Here is a 25,150-nt window from a genome sequence, read left to right as displayed (position 1 = left end):
ATGATGGCCTTTGAACAGAGGACGTGCCCCGAGCTACTAGTGGGTTTTCGCCCAGCGTCGTACGACGCTATCTACGACGTAGAACGATCTCTTTGTTCGTGCGTCCGTCGCGCTCAACTCTCGCTTGTAAGCAGTTTCGCAAATCGCTGAACGCGGCCGGATCGACCGGCTGGCATGGTTGGCATGTAATGTTGACACGCCAACATGTGCATTGTATATGTTCCTACTATGTGCACACAACTGGCAGTGCCATGTGTCTTGCAGTCGCGTCGTCGACCGAGCCATGCAACGGCTTTTCAATCATATTTCAATAATCATACTCGTTTAAACTTCTACTGTAACATTTTGAAATTATACTTAGCTTGATTTTAGTATAATTGAAATGGTACTCACCGAAAAACTCGCATTCGAGTCCATGTTTTGAAGCTTTCAGCTATCAGTGTAGTCAGAGTAGAGTACAACATGTACTGTGCATGCACGCGATGGGCGAATGTCGATCGGCTCAGCTTGCTCGCTCTACAAGCGATCTGATTGGCTGTTGACGGCTGTTGACAAATCCTACGTTCTAATGCGGACGCCCGCTAATTTGCGGAAGAACCGTCCGTGATTTGAGCTCAAGAACGCTCGGGCCTCTGTTTCCATGAAAGTTGGCGATTTTTGCACACGTACGTTCTACGTCGTACGACGCTGGGCGAAAACCCACTAGTATCATAATGATAACCGACAAGGGTAGTAAATGCGATTTAAGAAAGAAAAATGATAAATCGCGCAATGCCTCGACGATTATTACAGAACTAAATGACATTGATTATCAGACCGTTAAGGCGCTGTGAAATATTTGTAAAAGACCGCGATTCCGCAGCAATAAATAACAATGCCTGAGATGGGCCTATTCATTCGATGGCCAAGGAATCTTCAGAATTGCATGTTTAGCTTTCTTGTCACTGGAATATTCTTCATGACTGTTTTTATTTTCAACATTGGGGATAACATCACAACAAATTACAGAGGTTAGTGCCAGCTGAAGATTTTCTTTTTTCAAGGAGATTGTTTGAATTCAGTTTTTTTTATAGTTTCTTTGGAGGTGTCATCATTATCCTAAACCAGATATGCATTTTGTTGTTGTTCTTCAAAGCACTTCACCTATTTCGATTGAACTGGTTATCCATATTTCAATAAATTGCTTGTTTTTCTGAAGATTGAATTATGATCAAGTCAACTTTCATTCGTCGCATCAGAAAGTCCAATACTTGTTGCCGCTATATACCAAAATTCAAAAGCCACCTTGTTGCGTGCCACGGGGACACACTGAAAGGCCGGGTATAGGGGTGTCTGGTCCTATACCGGCCTCATGAACTTAAAGGGGTACTCCATGCTGAAAGTAGTATGGGTTCAGGCTGCATGGGTTGAGCAGATAGAGAAAAATAAGACAAACAAAGTATTGGAAATTTCATCAAAATCTGTGCATGTCTTCATGAATATTCAATATGCAAGATGATCATGTAATATCCCCACATATTCATAATTATGAAATCATATTTATTCAAATTTTGCCCACTAAGAATTTTAAAAAATGGATTGACAACTAATTTGATGCATAAGATAATCATTGGTTCAACTTAATTTGTTACAAGGGAGGCATACATATACACAGAGAGGTATGAACAAGTAAGATATGATTTCATGTAATAAAACAAGAAAAAAGAAAGTGGGGACATATCAATCAGCCCACCCCGGGGCGGATCCAGCTTCCGCTAATGGGGGGGGGGGGCAATTTTTTTTCACCCATATTTTCCCCAATCGGCCGCTCAAAGTTGATTTTTGTTTGTTTCTTTAAAGAGGGTTGTCCCAATGGCGTAATGAGCCAGAAAAATTGAGAGGGTTCGATATGGCGTATTGCGTAAAATTGATAAGAAGTTGATAAAAGCGAGCGAGCAAAATTTTTGACATTTTTATTACAAAAATCCATGTTTGTGACAGATTTTAACATGACATTTAGAGAATACTATCATATTTTACCCTTATCCCTTTCCTTTTCTTTCTTTTTATTTTGGTCGTGAAAAATGGGGGAAGGGGCAAAACGCCCATGTCCTAATTTCATTTCTTAGCTTTACTCTTATAAAACAACATAAATGTGTAATAATCTCTTAAGCCCTATTTAAATAGTGTGAACGCGAAGCGCGAGGTGATTTTTTTTTTAAACTGTATTTTGTCCTGAAAATTGAACATTCTTGACATTCAAGATAATAACTGCGAGACTACTACTAAGGAACTGAAAACTTCCCCTTTAGAACGAATTCCCCTTAAGATACCCTTTTTTTCAGACGTATATTACCCCGTATGGCCCAAATTAGATATATATATTTGTATCTCCATATTTTGCAAGACAATACAAAAAATCAAGTCTCTAAATTTATTCTTAGAAAGTGTACAACAATCTGAATAAAGATTTTATGTATAAAACACACACAAAAACAAAAAAAAAACAAAAAAAAATGGGAAGGGAGAGCAGCCAAACTAAATTATTTTTTACCATGCATGATTTCTTACTATTATTCCAATACTATATTATAAATCATTTTATGTAAAATGAGCATTGTAGCAAGATAATCGTATCTTGATGTTTTTTAATTGAATTGATTCATGGGTAAGGATCAGTGGAAGAAAGAGTTTGAAGAAAGCAAAATAAATGAATAAACACTCGAGTGTAATTGACTCGAACCGACCAATGGGGAAAAATCCCCCATTTTGTATGGTGTAGAGTCTTTTTGCCTTTTCATATTCAATCTGTTTTGACCTTTTAATGGCACTGCATATTTCTTTACATGTAGGGACCCTCCCCAGTTTACGGTTATTGTAAATCATATACTGTTTGACCCGAATTATTAAGTTTTTTTTAATGTTTTTTAGCCTTTATTTAGATAATATCATATTTTTCATGAATACAAGGGTAATAAAGAAAATATACAAAATAGAGTGAAGTACATGTATACAGCAGTATAACAAATGAAATATTATACATTATGATAAACATTTTTTAACAAAGATTATCACAACCCATAATACAAACAGAGAAAACAGTTATTTTCACTTGTATTGATACTTAAAAAGTGTACAACAATCTGAATAAAGATTTTATATATAAAACACACAAAAACAAACAACAACAAAACAAAAACAAAAAATGTGAAGGGAGATCACCCAAACTGAAACCCACCTTCTTTATCTTTTACCCATAATGGCATCATGATATATTTTATAGTATTGAATTACTATTATTCCAATACTATACTATAAATCATTTTATACAACATAAGCTTTGTAGGAAGATAATCATATATTGATTTTTTTTTAATATACTGATTTGAATTGATGGGTATATGGATCAGTGGGAGAAAGAGTTTGAAGAAAGAAAGAAAAATAAATAAATAAATAAATAAACACCTGAGTGTAATTGACTCAAACGGGACTCAAACCGACAATTGGGAAAACATTTTGTGTAGAGCCAATGTATCCTTTCTTTTTGCCTTTTCATATTCGATCTTTTTTGACCTTTTAATGGCACTGCATACTTCTTTACATGTAGGGACCCTTCCCAGTTTACGGTTATTGTAAATCATATATTTGACCAAAATTATTACATTATTTAATAGAGCATTGTGTTTTATATTGTCTCTAACACCAATACTTCAAGCCATTGTATATCAAGGACTTTTAAAAGATGTGATTTGTTTCCTATTTCAGTCCAAATCTTAGGCACTCCAGCATACATGTTAATATGTTTCTATCTCTTTTCTACAGAAAGAGTAAGCATTGGAATGTATTATACCAAACTGGAAAAGTTTGTCATTACAAAATATGATGCTGTGTAAAAGTTTTTATTGAAATTCTCTTAACTTACAGCGAAAAGGAGAGAGTGTGACAGGGGGGTGAAACTCCGCTTCTGCATCCGGTCAGACATGGGGAAATTTTGGAAGGTCAAAAGTGCACACTGCTCCCATTTTTCGCGTACAAGCCTATGGACACCGCAACTTCATGGCACACCAGCGAAACGGAGGCGTGGTCATAATTGGCCTGCGCGCAGAGCGTAAAAATATGCAAATAAGAATATTGTCACTAATTAGCATAATGCGCGACGTGATTGAATATGAAATTAATTCATTCATTCCCCGTTCATCCCCCCCGCGGTATTCAGTTGTTTATTCATCTTTCTTTGTTTACATATTTTTAATCATTATCTGTCGCGATTATTACTACATCAATTAATACAATTATTTATTTGCTAGCTATATTTCCCTGGAAGACATATGGAAGCTTACAATAGGGATTTATTAATCATGATTGAACTTTGGGATGTGCTTGCTCTATCAGGTGTTCATCACTGCATATTATTTTCATTACACATCATGAATAGCCATAATTATTTATATGTTATTATTATTATTATTTTTTTTTTTTTGGGGGGGGGGGTAAGTACTCAAATGATCAGAGAAATCTGAGCAAGAGAGCAAAGCAATCAGAAGGTAATTTTGTCCTTATGAAATTGAAATGAGCAATCTGGTGCAAATCTTATGAAGATTTAAAAAACAACAAATTTTCTGAGTTTGGGATGGGAGCAAAAAAAAAGCCCAGTACCCCCCCCCCCCTCCGCATGAATTCGCTCTCATCAAGGCTATCTTATAAAGGTCACTTTCAAGCAAAATAAATTTGTTTGTACATGCCCGCACCCTAAATCTCTTGATCCCACCCCCCCCCCCTCTCCAGCTCTCTCTTCCACACACACACATACCACATAATCATGCGAGCAACAAATTATTCTCATATCATTTTTATTTCTATCCCACTCTTAAATCAAACTCATTTATCTCTTTAGGAAGAATATTTAATTTGGCTGCGCCTTATGATAAAATGTCACAGTATGCTATTTTGCAATGGCTTTTATGGAATATCTTGCCATGCATGCATGGTATTTTGATACTTAATGTTATACTCTTACCTGTTGTACTAGTATCATACCAATAGATACCTGACAAACAAAATCAATCAATCAATTAATCAGTAGCACCATCATATTCCAGTCATATAGAAGTATTCTTCATTATCATCATTACCATCATCTAAATAGTGCCATTTCATCACAACATAGTTTGGTAGCAACAACATCATCATCACATATCTTTCACGCAATATGAATTGGTGGATTAAATAAATTACGGATAAATCAAGATTAGAAATTATATTTCAAATTAAAATGTTTATTAAGGAATAAATTTTTGAATACGTGATAAAAATATTCCTATCCTTTTTTTTTCGCCAAAGCATCACATTACATCAGCAAAATGCATATGATGAAAGCAACAGAAATTGCAAGGTTGTTACAAGGGAATGGATGTATTTTTGGGTAAAATCTAGAGAAAAAATAAATAAAAAAATAAGTACGTATATTCACTTTCACAGGTATCGATAAGCCTTATATAGTCAATATAATGGGGCATGAAGGATGTCATTAAAAAAGATTAATATACCTCTCTCTCAAAGTCGGTTCCTCAAATATCAAGTAATTTTTTCAGCATTTGCTGACAAGAAATAGCATGCTTATCTAACTGGGGGCACTTCACAAGAAAAGGGAGCCTGTTTCCACATTTCTCTAAAGAGTGCCTTCCCAAACCTGCATATTAGTAAATCAGTAACAAAATTGCATATTGTCTATTGTTGTGAAGTGCTGTGTTCTTTTTCCAACATTTTTTTTTTATTTGCAGAGCTAATTTAGTTCATAATACGGGACATGGACAATACAGTGTTATGAGAATAAGAAGGGATTAAAAACAAACAAAACAGTGCCACTTTTCACTTCTCAAAAAATAAATTCAACAGCTTAATGTCCAGCACTACAGCTGGGTCCTTGTTTTATGAAGACTTCAATTATTGTAAATTTGCCCCAATTGTAACCAGCAACTAACCTCAATGTTGATCTGTTGCTTTAATGTTTCCATGGTAATTGTAACTAGAATGGCAAAGTTAGGGTAGTGGTTAGTCTTAATGAAAGGGGGTCCAGGAATGAGAGTGATTTCTTAGTCCTTTGTTCTGTCACCTGTTTTAGTATGCACATTTTTCAACGAAAACCCATTATTTCTTATTGTCTTATGTATGTCTGTAGGCATGTATGTTACATAGCCCAGACCTCAGTAAAGACCCATTCTGAATTGATTATATTACCAGAAAGCAACCTATCCCTTTCAAAATAGTAATATTACAAGTTATTTCACTACTACTCCATTTAGATGATTAGAACTTTAATAAAGGGTGGGTAGGTGTGCCCTTTGGGAAAATATTTTAATATTGTGTGAAACCTATGGACTTAAATATTTATGCTCCAATGTTATTATTTTTTCTACAGATGTGTAGTTCAAGCAACATTCAATATGTATTGACACATTTATTCAAATTCATTCAATTTTTTAAATGTGTAATTGTGATGAAGTAACTACTTGTTATGAACTTGGCCAATATATTTCTTCTTAATCTGCCATGGTGATACTCAAACAGCCTGCAAAACCTGCATGGTAAACAAAAAAGAGAAAAGAACAAAATGAGCTGCTGATACAAATTATTCTTACTCATCTAGTCCAGTTTATTAAGAACTTTAAAACTTTTTATTAGGCCCTTCTCTTCCATGCAATATTATTTAGATAATGCACATGTAGTAATCTATATAGACAGATAAAAATCATAGATCACTATTTATAGATCATTATTCATAGAACTTTTTTAATTAAGTGTGTAAACTCATTCAAATATATATCATAAGATTACTCTCAATATTTTGTCCTTTTTATTTCTGTCTACAGAGTAACTGAGTTTTAAAGTGATATTCTGTATGACTAGTATAGATGAGAGACATGGACAATAAGTATGCATTGATGAGAATGGAATGGTGAATCTGAATCCAAATAAATATTAACTCACAATGGAGCTTTACTATATGGAATTAAATGATTCAGAAAAAGTTGCTATAGCCCCCCCCCCAAAAAAAAAAAATAAAATAAAATAAATAAAATAAATAAATAAAATAGGGGGCATTTCTTACGAAAACAAGCATACCTTGCAAGTTTTAGTTCAGATATCCTGTTCCTCATCAGATTGTAACTCTTGGTGATGTGCAAATGGTAGTTGACTTTGTACTTCTGACTGGGCTGGGACTGCTAAGAACTTGATTCCATTGGATCTGCAATGAAAAATACACACAATACATGTACTTTACAGTTTAGAATTTTAGAGGTGATAAATAAATTCCTCTTTTAAAACAATATTTTCAAAATTTCCAGCTTGTCATATCCTAAGCCTATGAATATTCCCAACTAGAAAGAAAAGCTGGTCTTGACTGAAAACTTCCCTTCTCTCTGTATCATGTTCCACTGACAAAATAGGCATAGGCCTACCTGGCTCTGTTTCCGCTGACCATCTTCATTGTCAATAAGAGTCAGTAAATGGTTCAAGCATACATGGCCTACTATAGCGAGGCCTTTTGTCAATCTTCAATAAATATACACCAAGCCAGCTTTGACAGATGTAGGATTATTATTATTTGTGTGATAATTTGGCTCTCGCTCATTCACCAGTGCGAGACAATTATTTAATTTTTTTGCACTCGTCTATAAACATGTGAATCTCTACGTCTAAGTGAGTTCCTCTTTAAGTTTAATTTTGATTAAAAAAAAGGTTAGCTTGCTTGCAAGTTTAAATGACCCTTTGCCTTTCACCATTAATAAGGTCCAGTGATGAGGACAATAAAGATAAATCAATTGGATCAGCTCCTCTCTCTGCTTATACTTATAAAATTCAAAATGGGACACTATAAATTTTCTCAACCCTTCCCATAAAAATTGCACACTCATGGTATACGATAATTGAGCAGTTTGAAACCCAAAGACGTTATAAGTTGAAACCTGACAAAGAAATGTTGGCCGCCGAAAATAAGAATCATTTAACTCTGTTATGTTAGGCTAATTATAATTTTAGTCCAATGGTCCAGGCAGGGACTAAAATAAAGTTAACTTAAATCTTCGTAGAAAAAAAATCAAATCAGACAGATATTGAATTTCATTTTAGAAATCTAGATCTAAGTTAGACCTATCCTATAGGGCAGGAGGGCCTTACTTTAGTAAAAAAAAAAGACTAAAATCTGTCTCAAATCATTGACATTGCATAACCATGGCAAAATCTATCGATATCATTCCAAATAGATTTAGTTAATTTCATTTTTTAATTTAATTTCTTTTTAATTAAATGCAGATAATTATATTGATTCATATAAAGATGAAATAGCGGTGTCAAAAAATCAGTAGGCCCAGGCCCAACTTCAAACTTCAACTCAAGCTTGTTTGACACTGACCCAGGCCCAGGGAGCTCCTGGTTAGTTTGACACTAATTCCCAACACCTAATGACCTAGCTTACATCGGCGCTTTCGCAGCCGGCTGGCACCGGCGGCATCAAAGGCCGTATCCCGCTTTGACTATATTAGGCTTAGATTTGATGCAGCTTTGCCGTTACTGAACAAGTCCACATCTACCCCTGATATACAATAGAACTGAAATACATATTTCATAAGGACGGACATGAAGCATTCTAATTAAAATTAACAAACTTAGTTCTACGAAAAACTGTATTATTTTCTGAGAAAATATGTCAGTCAGATCTCAGATTTATTTGGGATCAGGAAAAAGAAATGGAAATATGGAAATTGTGGTTTCCGTAGTAAACTGCACATACCGGTACCGGTATGGCCCTGACTGCGACGCCGAACCCCATCAAACACATCACAATTACAACTGAGATCAAAGCACGAAATTGAACATAACTTACTTTAATTTGTATGGAATGCCATTACTTTGATGTAGATGTTCCCTCAAAGATTTTCTGCTCAACTGAATTTCACTCAGAAATCATGATTCCGGACACTAATTCTATAAACAGTTAATTAGTCTTGCTATTGTACTTCAAAAAGTTGAATTTCGCGGAGTAAAAAAGAACGACACTTCGCACAGATATCGTAGGGAATTGTGGGATGGAAAAAAATGTTTAATGCATGAGGACATGAATAAAACATTAGCGTTTTATCCAATCACACAAGTGCATTGTGCGTATTTTGACGTCATTACTCATGAATTAAACATTGACCTTCCAAAATCAACCTTCAAATTGGCCAAATGGCAGCCATGTTTGTTATGTACAAAACCTATGGAAAATCAAAAACGCGCGGAAAGAGTTCCCTCTCTAGCTCCCTTCGGGAGCTTACGTATACGTAAGATCGTATCTCTGTGGAGTGTGATATTAATAGCGCCCTCATTTGACCGATACAAGAAACGTCAAAATGTCCCAGCCGAACATCCCACACACAAAATTTAATACATGTACATCGTACATCAGCGTGGCTCGACCAAACATGAACCATAATTGCATAAACCATGAAAATGACCTCTATGCTACAGAGATGTGTTAGATGTACATCTCTATGCCTCGCAAGATGTGATATTTGCACACTAAACAATGGAGCCGCGGTGTCGTAGATGCCTGGATGAACTTGTATGACATCGATTCTCAGCTTATCTTACATCTCATCATGAATCTGGGAAATATCTGTACAATATCTGAAAAGGACCGCAATTTCAATAAATCGCAATGATTCATAATGGTGTTTGAGATTTTGATTCAGTCGCTTTCTCTCCAGAGACTTCAGAATTGTATGCTTGGCGTTCTTGGAATATTCTTGTTAACGATTATCAGCTTAAAAAATGAGAAGAACATCTTTATACCAAATTTCAGAGGTTAGTTTGCGAGATAAACTTTACTACATATTCTAATTCTATTTAAGGAGACAGTTTTATCGTAAACCATGCAGATATGCATGGGCGGAAACCAAATCCCAGGGGGTACGCGTCCCCCGCCTACCGGGCCGGGGAAAATGTGCCCCTCTTTTGGAAAGAGGTCTTGGATCCGCCCCGCCCCCTACCTTTGGGGAGAGATTTCCACCCATGCAGATATGTATTATTTAAATCCTTTATTACGAGGGAAGTGGTAATCCAATCAAATAAATAATCGTTCCTAAAATTATATAGCTGTACGCAGAATTTTCTCTCCTTTTGTGCGGGAGGGCGCAGGGCGCCCCCCCCCTTTTTTTAGAAACTCAATTGAGTGAGCGATCAGGGCGCTATTGACAAAGTGAATTCGAAGGATTTCGTAAGTTTTCAAAATTTCTCGGGGAAATCCCGCTGCTTACATAAAGCCATGCATGTTGCCTTATAATTAGTTTTATAAAGAATTAAATTATTATAAATGAACTTGTATATTCGTCGCATCGGGGCGTCTTATTCTGAGTGGGCCCCCTATATTGCGCTAAAAAAACCCAAGTCGCTACGAAAATATATAAACCACTTTGTTGTGTACCAAGGAGGCTAGGCACTCTCATTAAAAATAATGTAGGCCTATACATGTATAATACTAGGGACGTTTGTGTGAACCAAAATCTAGTTTGAAACCGTGTATTTTTAGCAGATATGTTTGCATGTATTGATATTTCGAGACATAAATCACATGATGTAGGCCATTACACGTAAACAACGCAAAAATATCATATTACATATTGTGACATTACACAATAAAAATAGATAATAGACATAATTCAAATGAACGAAAATTAAAACGAAGCAGTGACGTACAGATGGGGCGGGGCCCTCTAATACAATAATTAGCAATTGAGCGACAAATTACCGAGCAACCCACTGGCGTAGGCTATATAGATGAAGGGAGGGGCTTGGGGGCCATGGCTACCATGGGCGGAAATCCCAGGGGGGACATGGGGGACGTGTCCCCCCTACCAAAAATAGTAGGGGGGACACAATATCAAATGTCCCCCTACTATTTTTGGTCTTTTATGATGGAAAAAAATGCATCATTCACATTCGAAATAATACATGTCTTTTGAACTAAATGACCTTACATTTTGGGTGAAAACTTTTTTTTTGCTTGTCAAATTTTCCAGAGTGAATAAAATAAGATGAGGGGAAGACTTGGAAAATAAAAAGAATCTTTCATGTCACTATATAAAATTTTCGGTCGCGCTTCGCGCTCGCATTGTCTGTTAGGTGATTGTTCAATATGGATCTTAAATATCAAGTTTGGAAGTCAATATACATTACACATTTCACCTCGGAAATCGAACTTTCATTATTTTGTGTGATTTACAAACTGATTTTTAAAAGGTGCTCTGTTAAAATGATAGCTTTATGGTCTGAATATTGAAATTTTCTGCTCGTGCTGAGCGCTCGCAAATTTCGATTGATTAAGTACCTATTATTTTGCGCTCGCATTAATGGTAAAAAAATATTTTAACTGATGCATTCTATTCAGAATTACAAAAGTGCTTGAAATGTCCAGTTTTCAGGCCATAATATCATCAGATCCCCCCCCCCTCATTAGGCATTAATAAATAAGATATAAATTTAATGATTAAATTGTCCCTTTTGTTTCATCTCGCGCTTAGCAAGAGGGATAGTAAGATAGTCATCATTTTCATATGACATGTCCTAAGGATGTCCCAGTCCTATGTCAAAACTCAAATAATAATGAAAAATATCAGCTCTTTATTAAGTGTGATCCATATCCACCTCACGATTTTCCTACAAAGTGCTTGAAATAAATAGCTGAAATTAACTTTTTTTTCAGATTGGAATATCATATAGTTTAAGCTCGCGCTTCGCGCTCGCTCTGATTTTTCATAATAAAAGATGTGTAGAATGCCTAGATTCTAGGTCTGAATATGAAACACGCCCGCGCATGTTTATTCAGATACTCAACTTGTTCTATATTCAAATCGTTATCCAGTTTCAGATCACAATATCAAAAACTCTGCTCGCGCTTTGTGCTCGCATTATTAATGTAGGAAGATCCCCTATTACTCATTCTTTTCATGATTTACAAAACATGAATAGAGTGTGCCGTTTTTAGGTCTAAATCTCGATTTTTTTTTCCGCTCGCATCAATTGTTTAATTATATACCTATCTGTTTGAATTACAAAAAGTGCTTAGAATTTTCATTCCTTAGGTAAAAATGTCAAAAAATTTCAACTCGCGCTTCGCACTCGCATTATTTAATTGTTGAAATATGTAACGTCTTCATGGCTAACTACAAGCAGTCTGTAACAGATACCTTATCCATCAGTTCATTTCTGCTAGCGCTTCACGTTCGTAGTAATTATTCATTTACATACACATCTTTTTCAGGATAGCAAACATTGCCCAGAATGTTCAAAATTTTAGGAAAAAATACATAAAATTTCCCCAAAAAAAATTGCTCGCACTTCGCGCTCGCATTATATAAATAAGGATTATGATATTATATATTTAAATTTATTCATAAGAATAAAGCTAAGAAATGACTATTAGGACTACCCCTTCAAAGAAACCAAAAATCATCAAATGAATTTCGTCTCCCACAGTTGTACACAAAGTATAAAAATGAGCCTTTTTCGGCATGACATTGTCTCGTAAAAAGTCATCTGGCGTCGCGAATTTGGTCTCAAAAGTTGCGCAAGACTTCAAAAAAAAAGTCATAGAATTTCGCGGCGCTAATCTTTTCCGTTTCGGAAATATCGCGCAAAGCGTAGACCCTTTTAGGGTTAAGGGGTAAAAATTCCGTAAATCACGCCATCCCCGTTGGCACCTTGGGGCGGTTAATGAAAAAAAAAAATGAATAATCACGTTTTTTTGAAAAAGAAAAAGAAACCAAGGGTTTAGCATAAAATCGACATTGATCAGTAATCTTGTCCTTAAAAGCGTTTAGAGTTAGGGAAGTTGCACTCCGGGAGAGTAATCCGCGAGGGAAGTTGTCCTCCGGGGTAGTTGTCCACCGGGGAAGTTATACCCCTGGGGATCTGTCCTCCGTTGGACTTGTCCTTGGGGGAACCCGTCCTCCGGGGAGATGTCCTGCGGATGGGATGAGTTTGATTGAAGGATTTTATTGAATATTTCTACCCTCGCATGCAGGCTATACAGTGCGTCCCAAAAAAAACTATACACTTTTGAAATGGCTGCCAAATAAAAAACATAGCACTTTGGGGGAAATAACTTATAGATATGGAAAGCCCATAAAGTCAACTTTCAAGTGACACCAAAAAGTTGGAAAACTATTCATGCTTGAGCGAGCACTGCCCACTGAAACAAAGGGTATGAAAATTAGGGTGGGCCGGAATTAGCCTTCCAATTTCTTTCAGGTTTTTTGTTTGGTACTTGCAAAGTTGAGGGTTCTTTGGTGAATTAAAGATCAGTTGTGATAGTTTGTTGTTTGTGAAAATTTAATGCGTTTATTACATTGAAATTTAATGCATGAGTGATCGTGAATTGCAATTTTTAGTGCAGCATTTTGTCTTTATCATGTGGATCTCAACAATGTGTTTATGAAAGTCAGGAGAAGAGGGGGTAATATGACTTAGGTAGGTGAAGTACGTTGATGGGATAGAGGTCAACAGAACATTTAGCAACCCCTCCCTCCATCTCAACCCCCCAGCCCCGCTTCTTTCCTCCTCAGACACTAAGCTCGGCTAGGCTGGGCAGGAATTAGCCTTACAGTTTTTTTGAGTGATTAGTCCTTGGAACTTGCTAAGCTAAATTAATGAGTGAGATAAGTTTTGGTTTCTTAGGCAAATTTCATGAGTTACTAAATTGAAATTTAATGCATGAGTGAACAGGAATTGTAATTTTAGTGTAGCATATTCGTCTTGTGGACCTCAGAAGTGTGTTCGTGAGAGTCAGAGTAATGTGATGGTACCTGTTACAAGCAAGAGGGCGAGATATGCTAAGACTTGGTTAAAAGGGCATTCATCTTCTTTTTGTCCTTTTACAAATTGAAAGTCATAATTATGTACCCTCCCCACTCCACCTCCATTTCCCAGCCCCCCTCTCTGTCTCACTTCCTGGATTGTAGCCTATTCAAAACTTAGCTGCCAAGTGACCGGTGGCTGATGGTCACTTGTTTATTGAATTATTACCAAGAAATTTAATGATTATGATGATTAATGAAATAATTCATTGAAAAAAAACTGAATGTATGATTGATCACATTGCACATTGAATGAGTTGATTTACTGATAAATTGTTGATGAAATGATTGATAGGAAAAAGTTGATGCCCCAATTCAGAATTAATCATTAAATCAACATTCCGCTCTGGACTTCACGCTTGCATGACAATAGCCATCAGTCTCTCAACAGGAGGGGAGGGCGGGAAAGAGGGAGGGGGCGGGGGCTGAATGTTCTGTTGACCCTTATTCCATCAACCTACTTCTCCCACTTAAGTCCTATCTCACCCCCTATTCTCCCGACTCCCATGAACACACTGCTGAGATCCACATGATAAAGTTGAAATGCTGCCCAAAAAGAGATCCAAATGATAAAGTTGAAATGCTGCCCCAAAAGTGTAATTTGTGTTCACTCATGCATTAAAGTTCAATTTAATAATTTATAGAATTTGCATAAGCAACCAAAACTGGTTACGGTTGATCATTAATTTATCACAACACCCTTAACTTTGCAAGTTCGAAAGGATTTGCCTCTTAAAAACTGACATAAATTGGAAGGCTAATTCCAGCCCACCCTAATTTTCATACCCTTTGTTTCAGTTGGCAGTGCTCGCTCAAGCATAAACAGTTTTCCAATTTTTTGGTGTCATTTGAAAGTTGACTTTATTGGCTTTCCATAAATGTAAAAAAAAATTCCCATAATGCTATATTTTTTATTTGGCAGCCATTTCAAAAGTGTATAGTTTTTTTTGGGACGCACTGTAGAGATTGGATTGCCATGGTCGCAATCTATTTACAAGATGAAAATCAATGTTGCAACAGTTACATATTTGGTTCAAGTAATGAAAAGTAAATAATATACCTAATTACATCAGTACATAATTGAATAAAATTTAATCTTATAATACTTATAAGAGATACTTATAAGAGATTGTTTGTTGGAATTGGTTATTTAAAGAGGTAATTCCTCCAGAGGAACTGTCCCTCGGGGGAGCCGCCCCCTGGGGGAGCTGCAGCTGTCTACCTGATGAGTTATCAGTTGGGAGTTGTCCTCCGGGGAGGTATCCTAGAATTATAGACCAAAGTACAATGAATTTTGAATAGTATATCAACGCTTAATCTGGTAGGGAGGATCCAGAATTTCATGAATTTTGATATACTAAATGTTAGTCGAATTTAGGCATTACTATACAGAATTCCTTGACAAAAAAATATATGATAAGAGTTTTTTGCGTCCTCTCTTGAAAAAGAGGGCACATTAATTACTTTAAAAAAGGGAAGATGACTATCATCAAATTGAAGTATCAACACCATTCAACTTGTTTGTCAATTGGGATTGGCACCGCCCCTTCCGTGTGTGCTGAATGGAATGCGTTTTTTTTTTTTGTGTAAAAAGAAATGATACATTGCTTTCATTTTGTCTTTCATTCTTTTACAAAAAAAGTAAATCTCCGTCCAGCTGTAATTTACGGTTTTGAAGACGGTCGAAGATTCAACAGAAGTTCCATGCGGGAAATTCAGTAAGTTATTTCTACTTTTATATTTCTACATCTTAAGCCTATGCCACATTCCTCCTCTCCATTTTAATGCTTCTTATTAAAATAAATAAAAAATCGTAATTTGTAAAAATGAAATTATTGAACAAAATATAAACTAACGAGGACCATTGAAAGTGAATATTCGGTTACGATATACATGTGGTTTATAATTACTGCTTTTTTTTGTCTCGCTTGCTTTTTCGACGGTGACGCGCCAACATTGATAGCTTATTCAAGGCTTTTTTTTTTGTCTCGCCTGCATAGCATAGATAAATAGGCGCCGCTTTCGGACGGCGGCGGCGCGCCCGTCAACATTGAAATCTTAACCAATGTCATCATAACTTATGAAAGTGTGTGAACCTTGTTCATGAATTTTGGACATAAGCATGCGCGTATTCGGTGGCGGGGGCTTTCGGGGCCCCCAGAGAGGTAAAAATGGGGGCGCCAAAAAGAGGAAGAAAAGAGAGGGAAAGAAAAAAAGGAGGGAAAGAAAAGAAGAAAAAAAAAACGGGGAAAGGTAGAACGAAGGACAAAAAAAGAAGAGGGAAGGGGGCGCTGAATATTTGACCTAGGGGCGCCGTATTGATGTTCGACATATATAGGGAGCGTCGAATTTATGTTCGACCTAAGGGCACCAAGTTGATATTCGACATAGGGGCGCCGTACTAATGTTCAACCTAGGGGAGTGGGGCGCCGAATTGATGTCCGACATAGGGGCGTCGTATTGATGTTCGTTATAGCGGTGTGCCGAATTGAAATTTGACATAGGGGCGCCAAATCGATCTTCGACCTAGGGGCGCCAAATTGATGTTCAACGTAGGAGGGGGGCGAATTTATGTTTTACCTAGGGGCACCTAATTGATGTTCGACATAGGGGGCACCTATTTGATGTTCAACCAAGGGGGGGGGGGCGCCGAATTTATGTTCGACCTTTGGGGCTCCAATTTGATGTTTGACCAGGGGCGCCAAATTCATGTTTCACATGGGGGCGTCAAACTAATGTTTTCTCGCATCAAATGCTTGCAATTATATGCCCATCCTGATCATGATTACCAAAAGTTCTTAGAAATCAAAAATTTAGGTAAGAATATCAACAATTTTTATCTCGCTCGCATCAATTGTTTAGAAGGGTGACGATCATTTTCATGGTTAGATAAAGTGCTTAGAATTTCCAAATTTGGGTCGATAGATCAAACATTTTCAGCTCGCGCTTCGCGCTCGCATAAACTGTCTTGTTAGATACTCATTCTTTTCATAATTACCAAATATGCTTACTCGAATTTCCAAATTTTAAATCAGAATATAAATAATTTTCAGCTCGTGCTTCTTACTCGCATCAATAACTGTTTAGAAAGAAACTCGTCCAGTTCATAGTCCCAAAATGTGCTAGAATGTAGAATGACAAACTTTGGGTCGGAATATCAAAGTTTTCAGTTTGCACTTCGTGCTCGCATCGATTAATTAGATGCCCACCCTGTTCATGATTACAGAAAGTGCTTAGGATGTCCAAATTTCAAGTCAGAATATTAACTTTTTCAACTCGCGCTTCGCACTCGCACGATTGTTTAAATAGATACACCTCCTGTTCAAGGTTTAAAAAAGTGCTTAGAATGTCCAGTTTTGGCTCGGAAATTCAAAAAAATTGTCAGCTCACGCTTCGCGCTCGCATAAAATATTGAGATAGATACCCATCCTATTCTTGATTACCAAAAGTACTTATATGGATTTTCTGAATTATTTTCCAGAATATCAAAACTTTTCAGCTCGCGTTTCGCACTCGCATCGATATTGTTAAGATATACGTATACACATGATGTTCACTGTTGCAAAAAGTGCTTAGAATGTCCGATCGGGAAACGTATAAATGAAAATATTCACCCTCCCCCTATGGGCGAAAACTGGATCCGCCCCTGTTGAAGAAAATTACAGCTCCCGCACACATAATTTTAGTAGGGCCTACCACTCTGATTAGAAGTTAAACTAAATTGAAACCCCAAAGTGCTTAAAATTCTATGTTTTCTGGTCGCATTTATTCTTTTCAAAAAGTGGTATTACAACATATTCATGGATATTTTTTTCATGAACACATTAAAAAAGGTGATCTTCGATTGCTTTTTTTTCACGTGATTATTCAATAAGATAATTCAACATGCATTTAATCTTACCACCTACGAATGTCTGGCGGGGGGGGGGGTGTTTTACGAAAAGTTCACAGGGGCGCCAAAATTAGGTCGCCCCCCCCCCCCGGGTGCAAAATCCTGGATACGCGCCTGATAAGGGTAATCAAGTATTACTGAACATCCTGCTTGAGTTTCAGGTCACATGATCAAGGTCAAAGGTCATTTAAGGTCAATGAACTTTGGCCGTGCAGGGGGTATTTGTTGAATTGGCATTAGAACTTAGAAAGTTTATGGATATAGTTCATGAAACATAGACATAAGGGTACCCATGGGTAATCGCTTATGAATGATTGTTTTGCACACGTCTTAGGTCACATGATCATGGTCAAAGGACATTTTTGGTCTATGGACATAGTATTTTATTATGAATGTTGTGAATACTCATTCAATAGCTGTTTTTAAAGTCAGCACTGCTGCTATATCGAATCGCATATTGAAGGCGAGTCTGCCAGAGGCGCTCCATTTTGTTTAATTTTATCATAACTTTGAAATTAAATGTGGGGCTATTTTCATAAGGGTAATCAAGCATCACTGGTCATTTTGCATGAGTTTAAGGTCACATGATACGCGACATCAACATTGCAATCTTTACCAAAGTTAAGTTTTTTGAAATGTCATCGTTTAGAGCACAAGAACATGACACTTGAACATAAGGGTGATCAAGTAATAATAATAATAATAATAGCCAATTTTTATAAAGCGCTTTTCCCAGAATGGCTCAAAGCGCGTTACAGCATATTATTACCCCGGTCATTGGATTCTTTTCAATCCCGCACGAAAAGTGCACAATTTCCACTCCCTGGGGAGCATTCCTTGCATTCATCGCAGCCTCATTATGGCGCTGGCAAAATCAAACATACAATATCTTTCGCATCCTACCGGGTACCCATTTAGCACCTGGGTCGAGAATGGCAAAGTGTGGATTAACGCCTTGCCAAAGGACGCTAGACCGCGGTGGGATTCGAACACACGACCCTCTGTTTACAAGGCGAGAGTCAGAACCACTACACCACGGCTCTTCCACGTATCACAGTAACTGATCATGTAGATGATTTTAGGTCAAATGAGCAAGGTCAATGGTTTTTTAGGGTCGAGGAACTTTGGCAATGTTGTGTTTTGAATTCATCTCAATATTGAAAACATAAAATCTCTATTGCAAACAAAATTTACATTTAATGGTTATCAAGTATCTGTTAATATAAAAGTGAAGTTTTCAGGCACTAGTCGAAGGTCAAAGGTCATTCGGTGGTTAATAAACTGATGTCCACTCAGAAAGGTACCCAAAAGTTAAGTATTCGAATTTTCAAGATAATGTTGATATTATATATATGTATTCTATTAAACTTGGGTATGATCATAATAATGATTTCGATGTATCGGAAATTAGAGGCTCTTTAGTTTCCTGTGTCAAGGTCACAGGTCATTTGAGATCTGTTAAATTGATTAAGAATTAAAATATTTTATTATCAAATGAATATGTTGTCCTTCCTTTGTGAAAAATTATTCATTTTAGTTGTTTTCAAAGTCAGTAAAGACATGACAGATATGCTTTATATAATCGTGTAATACATGCGAAACTACCAGCGGCATTCCACTCACTAGTATGTTGATTACATTTTTGTTTCAATTCAATTCCATTCTTTATTCCATTTCCATTCAAAACATAATACAAAGTAATATAAAGTAATACAAATCAAATACAATTTTACAGACGAGCATTCTTACAGTATAATAAACAGTATAATATTGAGCATAAATGGAAATGAGGGGGGTCCACTAAAAAGCAAAGCTTGTAAAGTGTGGATCCCCCTTGGAAATGAAGAAAAATTGAATCTACCTCGATTTTTTTTCTTAAATTAGGGATTTAGCTCCAAATGCTTGACATTTATATTAAACTATAATTGAATGTAACAAAATAGAGAATATTTCTCCTGCCTGAAACATTATTGTAAAAGTAATAGTAATATTCTCCATCATGGCAATAGAAATTGACATTTCAAAGATCTTTTGGGGAATAAGGGACCAATCCAAGGGGACCTCTGTAACTAGTGAGCATTATAGTGTTAGACACTTAGTGGAGATGTAGGCCTAATTTGAAAAAGAAAATAGTTTTTTTAGAAGACAACAAACCGTTTAATGATGTGTTCGACCGTCAAAAAGAGAAAATATCAGAAATTATATTAGGGAGTAAGAGTGATAATCTCTCCAAACTATTATAGGATTTTAAAAAAATGATTTCTCTACAGGAAATATATTGTTCTATGAATTGTCAGTATATTTCCCTTTATTTTTCACTTTGACAGGCGGAATGTTTCTGCTTACATGAAGCGGTGGGAAGCAGTACAAGTTTTCCGATCAGATGTACCATGGAGGAAAATAACTGTTTCACGCACAGAAAAGGAACTTAAAGCTTGCAACCAAACACATACCGTTTCAAAGCAATATCAATGCGCCCTGGTCGGTAACTCAGGTATCCTATTGGACAGCAGATGCGGTGACGTCATCGACAGGTTCAAACTCGTCATCCGTATGAACCTAGCTCCTTTCGGAGGTGAATTCAAACGTGACGTTGGTTCCAAAGTAGACTTAGATACCTTCAACTTGATCCAGCTTGAGCGGCTGTTATCTTGTACGGACACCCGTTACCCACCTGAAGCGAAGTGCAATATCACGGACCAAGTTTGTCTAAAGAAGCGGGAAGAGAAGTACGGGACTCCCAGAGAGGCTATCGATTGCGATGACCTGTTGGATAGATTAAAGCGAGCTAACGGAACGACTTTATGGTACTTCAAAAAGATTGGAAACATTGCCGCCATCAGGAGGTTGCTCGGTGTACTCAAACCAAAATACAACATTGACATCCATTTTGCTTACAGTCCAAGAAGCCTCATGGGACCTGCAACAAAGTAGGTTCTCAAGATTATTCAACCAGGGGTCGGTAGCAGAAATAGTTCCGGTTTTAAACGCTAAAAATAATAATATCAAGTTGGGTTTGAGAGTACAAAGACTACAATGATCATAACGTTGCATTATGGGTATGGAATGTGGCCAGATTCGAGTAGTTGGGGACTTAAAGTGATGCTATTACGGTTACTGGTTCATATCTGCTTTAAAAACTTGCTCAAAATGTACAAAATTTCAGGGAGCGCTTCGATCGTGATTGCATTATTCTATTGTTTTTGTAGGATGTAGTAAGTTAACTATACTTCATTATAGAATTAAAAATCTCGGTTTGCGCTTCGCGCTCAAATTGTTTAGTAAGATGTGCATTTTGCTCATTTCTGGTTTCTTGCTCAAAATGTTTAATTTTCATGTCTAAATAATGAAATATAAAAAAAAATTCGCGCTCACATTATTTATTTAGGCCACTTGGGATACCTGTTTATGAGAATAAACCCCAAGAATTACTCAGTGTTTATGACAACCAACTCAAAAACCAATTACAAAAATAAGATTATAACGGCCGGATCGGCAAAATGTTGATGAAAATACCACCCTCCCCCCCCCCCCCCCTTATTGGCGAAAGCTGGATAGGATCCGCCCCTGCCTGAAACCCCATTCCACAGAGAGCAAGACATCTTAAACTGAAATATCGCTGTAAGACAATGAAACTTGCTTGATCTTTCAAGGGTCTATAAATGAACTTTCAAAGATCTCCAAGGTCTTTCGTTATAATGAACTTCCAGTGGTCTTCGTGGTCCCCATGATATCCAAAACTTCTTGAAACGGTTCAAACGGCCTTTCAGGAAAATGGTCTTTTTGGTGGTCTTCCAGAAGTCTTTTAGCGGTCTCTTGATGAACTTTCAAAGTTCTTATTAGTCTTTCCATGATCTCAAGATGTTTGCGGAGATCGCTGAAAGACTCATGAGAGATCATTAAAAGATCTTTGAAAGACCAGGAAAAGTCCATAGAAAGAATTATGAAAGATCACTTCTTGCATAAAAGATCTCTGAAAGACAACTGAAAGATATCCATAGGACTAAGTCTAAGCCCAGTAAAACAGAAGTGTCCTTACTGTTTAACCTTTTCAGGTAAATTTTAAAACTCAAACGTCATTCTGTCATAATATAAAGTGATCAGTTGATTTCTAAAATTCATTTTTTTCTATTTTCCTTTTTTTCCTAAATCCTTTACCTTTCTCTCAGAGCATTCGAAATCGAATTTCCGTCATCCGGTCTGGCGGTCTACTCGGCCGCTACCCAGTTCTGTCACAAGATATACATGTTCGGGTTCTATCCGTTACCACGGGATCCGAACAACCGGACCATTCAGCACCATTACTATGAAGTGATAGATATGAACCACACTGAGAATGTGCATAAAATGCCAAGCGAATACCAAGTCTTTCTTCGGTTAAACCGAACCGGGACAATAGGTCTAATCAACGACTGTAGAGGACTGTACTCCCAGAATAACTGATGGTAGATTATGCGATTTATGTCAAGAGTGTGTGTGGGGTGTGTTTATCATGTTTATATTTCATTTTTATTATTATTACTTTTTAATTGCATCGAATTTGGCGATTCCATAGCCTTTTATTTTCCTACTGTGGAATTTCACGAGTGTTTGATACCAACTATGTGTATAAGAGGATAGAGTCACAATTCTTGATCATAAATATCTAAATTTTCCTTTTTTTCATTCCCCCACTCCCTAGTGTTTTGAAAAGCGCCCTCAACGGTATACAATCGTGGTAATGACTGAGGCATGGTAGGATTAGTAATTCTGAAAAATACCCCAACTGATAAAGGATGATTTATTTAGTACAGCCATTCCGTGTGGAATTAGGGAGTGTCTTTTTATATATATATATATATATATATATATATATTTCTCGAGGAAAAAGCAAAAAAATAATAATAATTAAGAAATAAAGGTCTTGACTTTCAGAGGGGGGGGGGGGGGGTACACTTGTGTTTTAATGGCATTTTTTAACATTATAATTCTTAAAGGGATGGTCCGGGCTGAAAGTATTTATAGTTTGATAAATAGAGTAGAATTCACTGAGCAAAATGCCGAAAATTTCATCAAAATCGGATAATTAATAACAAAATTATTGAATTTTAAAGTTTAGCAATATTTTGTGGAAACATCATCAGTGGGCTGATGATGTCACATCCCCACTTGTTCTTTTTTATTTTATTATATGAAATTAGGTTTATTCAAATTTTTTCCTCCAAGAACTCGAAAAATTGGATTGACAACTGATTTAGTGCATAAGATATTTATTGCGGCAACTTATTTTATTATAAGGGAGACATTATTCACACAAGTATGAAATAATGAAGAAAAAAAAAGATTTTATGTAATAACATAAGAAAACGGAAAGTGGAGATGTGACATCATCAGCCCACCTAATGAATATTCATGACGACTGGTTTCACAAATATTGCTGAACTTTTAACTTCAATAACTTTATTATTTGTTATCCGATTTTACTCTATGTATTAAGATATAAATATTTTCAGCCCGGATCATCCCTTTAATTGTGCCTCTCAAAGGGGGGGGGGGGGCACGGGCGGGCTGTGCCCTCCACCTCCCCCCCCCCCCCCCCCACCCTGGATCCGCCATAAATCAGTGATATCGATTTTCATTGACCGATTTAGTGCTGTGAGTCAATCACGGATTTCGATTGCTTTCACGATAGCCGGTGAGAATCACTGACTTTTCTTTCATGACCCCCCCCTGTCATTTGAAAAGCATCTTAGGATTTGTAAATAGATGTATTCAATAAATTATTTACGAATTGCCCGTCGAAAGACTTGATAGTCCCTTACTGGTGGTATTGATAGGCCTACACATTTAAATGTTGGGCAACATACTGTCCACTGTGTTGGGTAATGTCTGTTGGTAAAAAAATTACATAATATATGATTTTCCCCGATCAGCCGCTCAAAGTTGATTTTTGTATATATTCTTTGCAATTATTATCCAATTGAGCAAATTTATTACCCAATTAGGGCAGATTTTAACGAATAGTTGTGTGGACAGTATGTTGCCCATGGTTGGTTAAAAGTTGTGCATTTTTTGCCCAACTATCTTAAAAGTGTAATATACGTGGAAAGATCTTATTATTATTGAAATATCATACTAAACGCCATTTGCTGGTCGTGTTATCAGACTTTGCCGCTATACTAAATCATTTATTCACATAATACGGTGACCTTGCCTTAACATCTTGTTATAATTTACAATATGAGGAAGCAATACATCTTATTACTATAGAAATTCGTTTTATTAGAAAATTGTGCAATATATTATATTCGGGGGTCAAAATTCTTTTTCTTTATTTTTATTTTTTTAAAGATTGGAATATAGTGCCACCTGTGTTTTGATATGATAGGTTGCACTATGCACATTTTCAGGCTCCTCCTACACATCACATATTCCCTTAAAGGGGAATCCAACCCAAATAAAAAATTGTTTTTATAAGGAAAAGAAAAATCAGACAAGTTGATAGGTGAAAGTTTGAACAATATTGGACAAACAACAAGAAAGTTATGAATTTTTAAAAGTTGTAAATATTGGTAATCACTGTACCCATGGAGACTTCAAATTGGCTGCATATGGGATGTCATAGTGATGTAAGGCAAGGACTACTCTTCCATGTACTCCAATTCATATTATGGCGAAAATGTGATTTTTTTTTTCCCAAAAGTTTTATTTCAAATTAATATTTTTCTTTCATGAGGACATAAAACAATATACTACCTGGGTTATATTTAGATTACTGCCCCAGGGGAATGGGTACTTAGGAGAAAACCACTAATCCCTGATAATAAAGTACATGGCCTATGGGAAAGTTGTCCTTGCCCCTTGTCATAATTTACTTATCCAGTTGCCAATTTGAAATCTACATAGTATTAGTGATCTCAATTTTAAAGCAGCTATAACTTTCTTATTGCTTGTCTGATTTCTTTCAAACTTTCACCATTCTGTTTAATTTATTTTTGTCCTTCCCAACACAACATTTAATGGCCAAGGCTGGATTCCCCTTTAACAGTGTGAGTTCCATAAGGAGTGTTTCTGTACGGATAAATCATCACAGAAGAAAAGGTGAGTTACCAGCCAAATGTTATCATGTATTGATAAAATGTTCCTGGGATGGCAGTTGAACATCCATTGAAACTTTGTACTGTAAGTCAAAATGATACTATTGAAAGATTGAAGTAGGACAACAGAAACACAAGATATCCATGGGTTTAGATGGAATACCCATTCATATTCTCAAGATGTCCATAAATGAAATTATACGTCCAGTCAGCTATCTTATGAATAAATCCATCTTCCAAGGTGTCCTCCAAAGAAATGGAAAATTGCTAAAATGGAAAATTGGAAAATTGAAATAAAATGGAAAATT

The 25,150-nt window shown here is 36.4% G+C and overlaps 1 protein-coding gene across 1 annotated transcript; it reads left to right on the top strand.

Moving 5' to 3' along the window:
* Nucleotides 1–9,407: 9,407 nt before the first annotated feature.
* LOC129253704 (alpha-2,8-sialyltransferase 8B-like) lies at nt 9,408–22,630 on the top strand. Its single transcript, XM_054892122.2, has 4 exons — nt 9,408–9,825; nt 15,517–15,592; nt 20,094–20,696; nt 21,936–22,630. Exons 1-4 carry the CDS (start codon nt 9,690–9,692, stop codon nt 22,207–22,209), a joined length of 1,089 nt encoding a protein of 362 aa, XP_054748097.2. The 5' UTR covers nt 9,408–9,689; the 3' UTR covers nt 22,210–22,630.
* The last annotated feature ends 2,520 nt before the right edge of the window (nt 22,631–25,150 follow it).

This window comes from Lytechinus pictus, chromosome 1 (genome assembly GCF_037042905.1).
Source record: "Lytechinus pictus isolate F3 Inbred chromosome 1, Lp3.0, whole genome shotgun sequence".
Taxonomy (NCBI): Eukaryota; Metazoa; Echinodermata; class Echinoidea; order Temnopleuroida; family Toxopneustidae; genus Lytechinus; species Lytechinus pictus.
Note: the sequence above shows the minus strand (reverse complement) of the source record. Positions and strands in the feature narration are given on the sequence as shown.

Excerpts from the sequence above, each read along its gene's own strand:
- LOC129253704 (XM_054892122.2), top strand. The coding sequence starts at position 9,690 with ATGGTGTTTGAGATTTTGATTCAGTCGCTTTCTCTCCAGAGACTTCAG. Across the intron at positions 9,826-15,516 it reads CTTTATACCAAATTTCAGAG|TAAATCTCCGTCCAGCTGTA; the intron begins GTTAGTTTGCGA and ends TTACAAAAAAAG. Across the intron at positions 15,593-20,093 it reads AGTTCCATGCGGGAAATTCA|GCGGAATGTTTCTGCTTACA; the intron begins GTAAGTTATTTC and ends TCACTTTGACAG.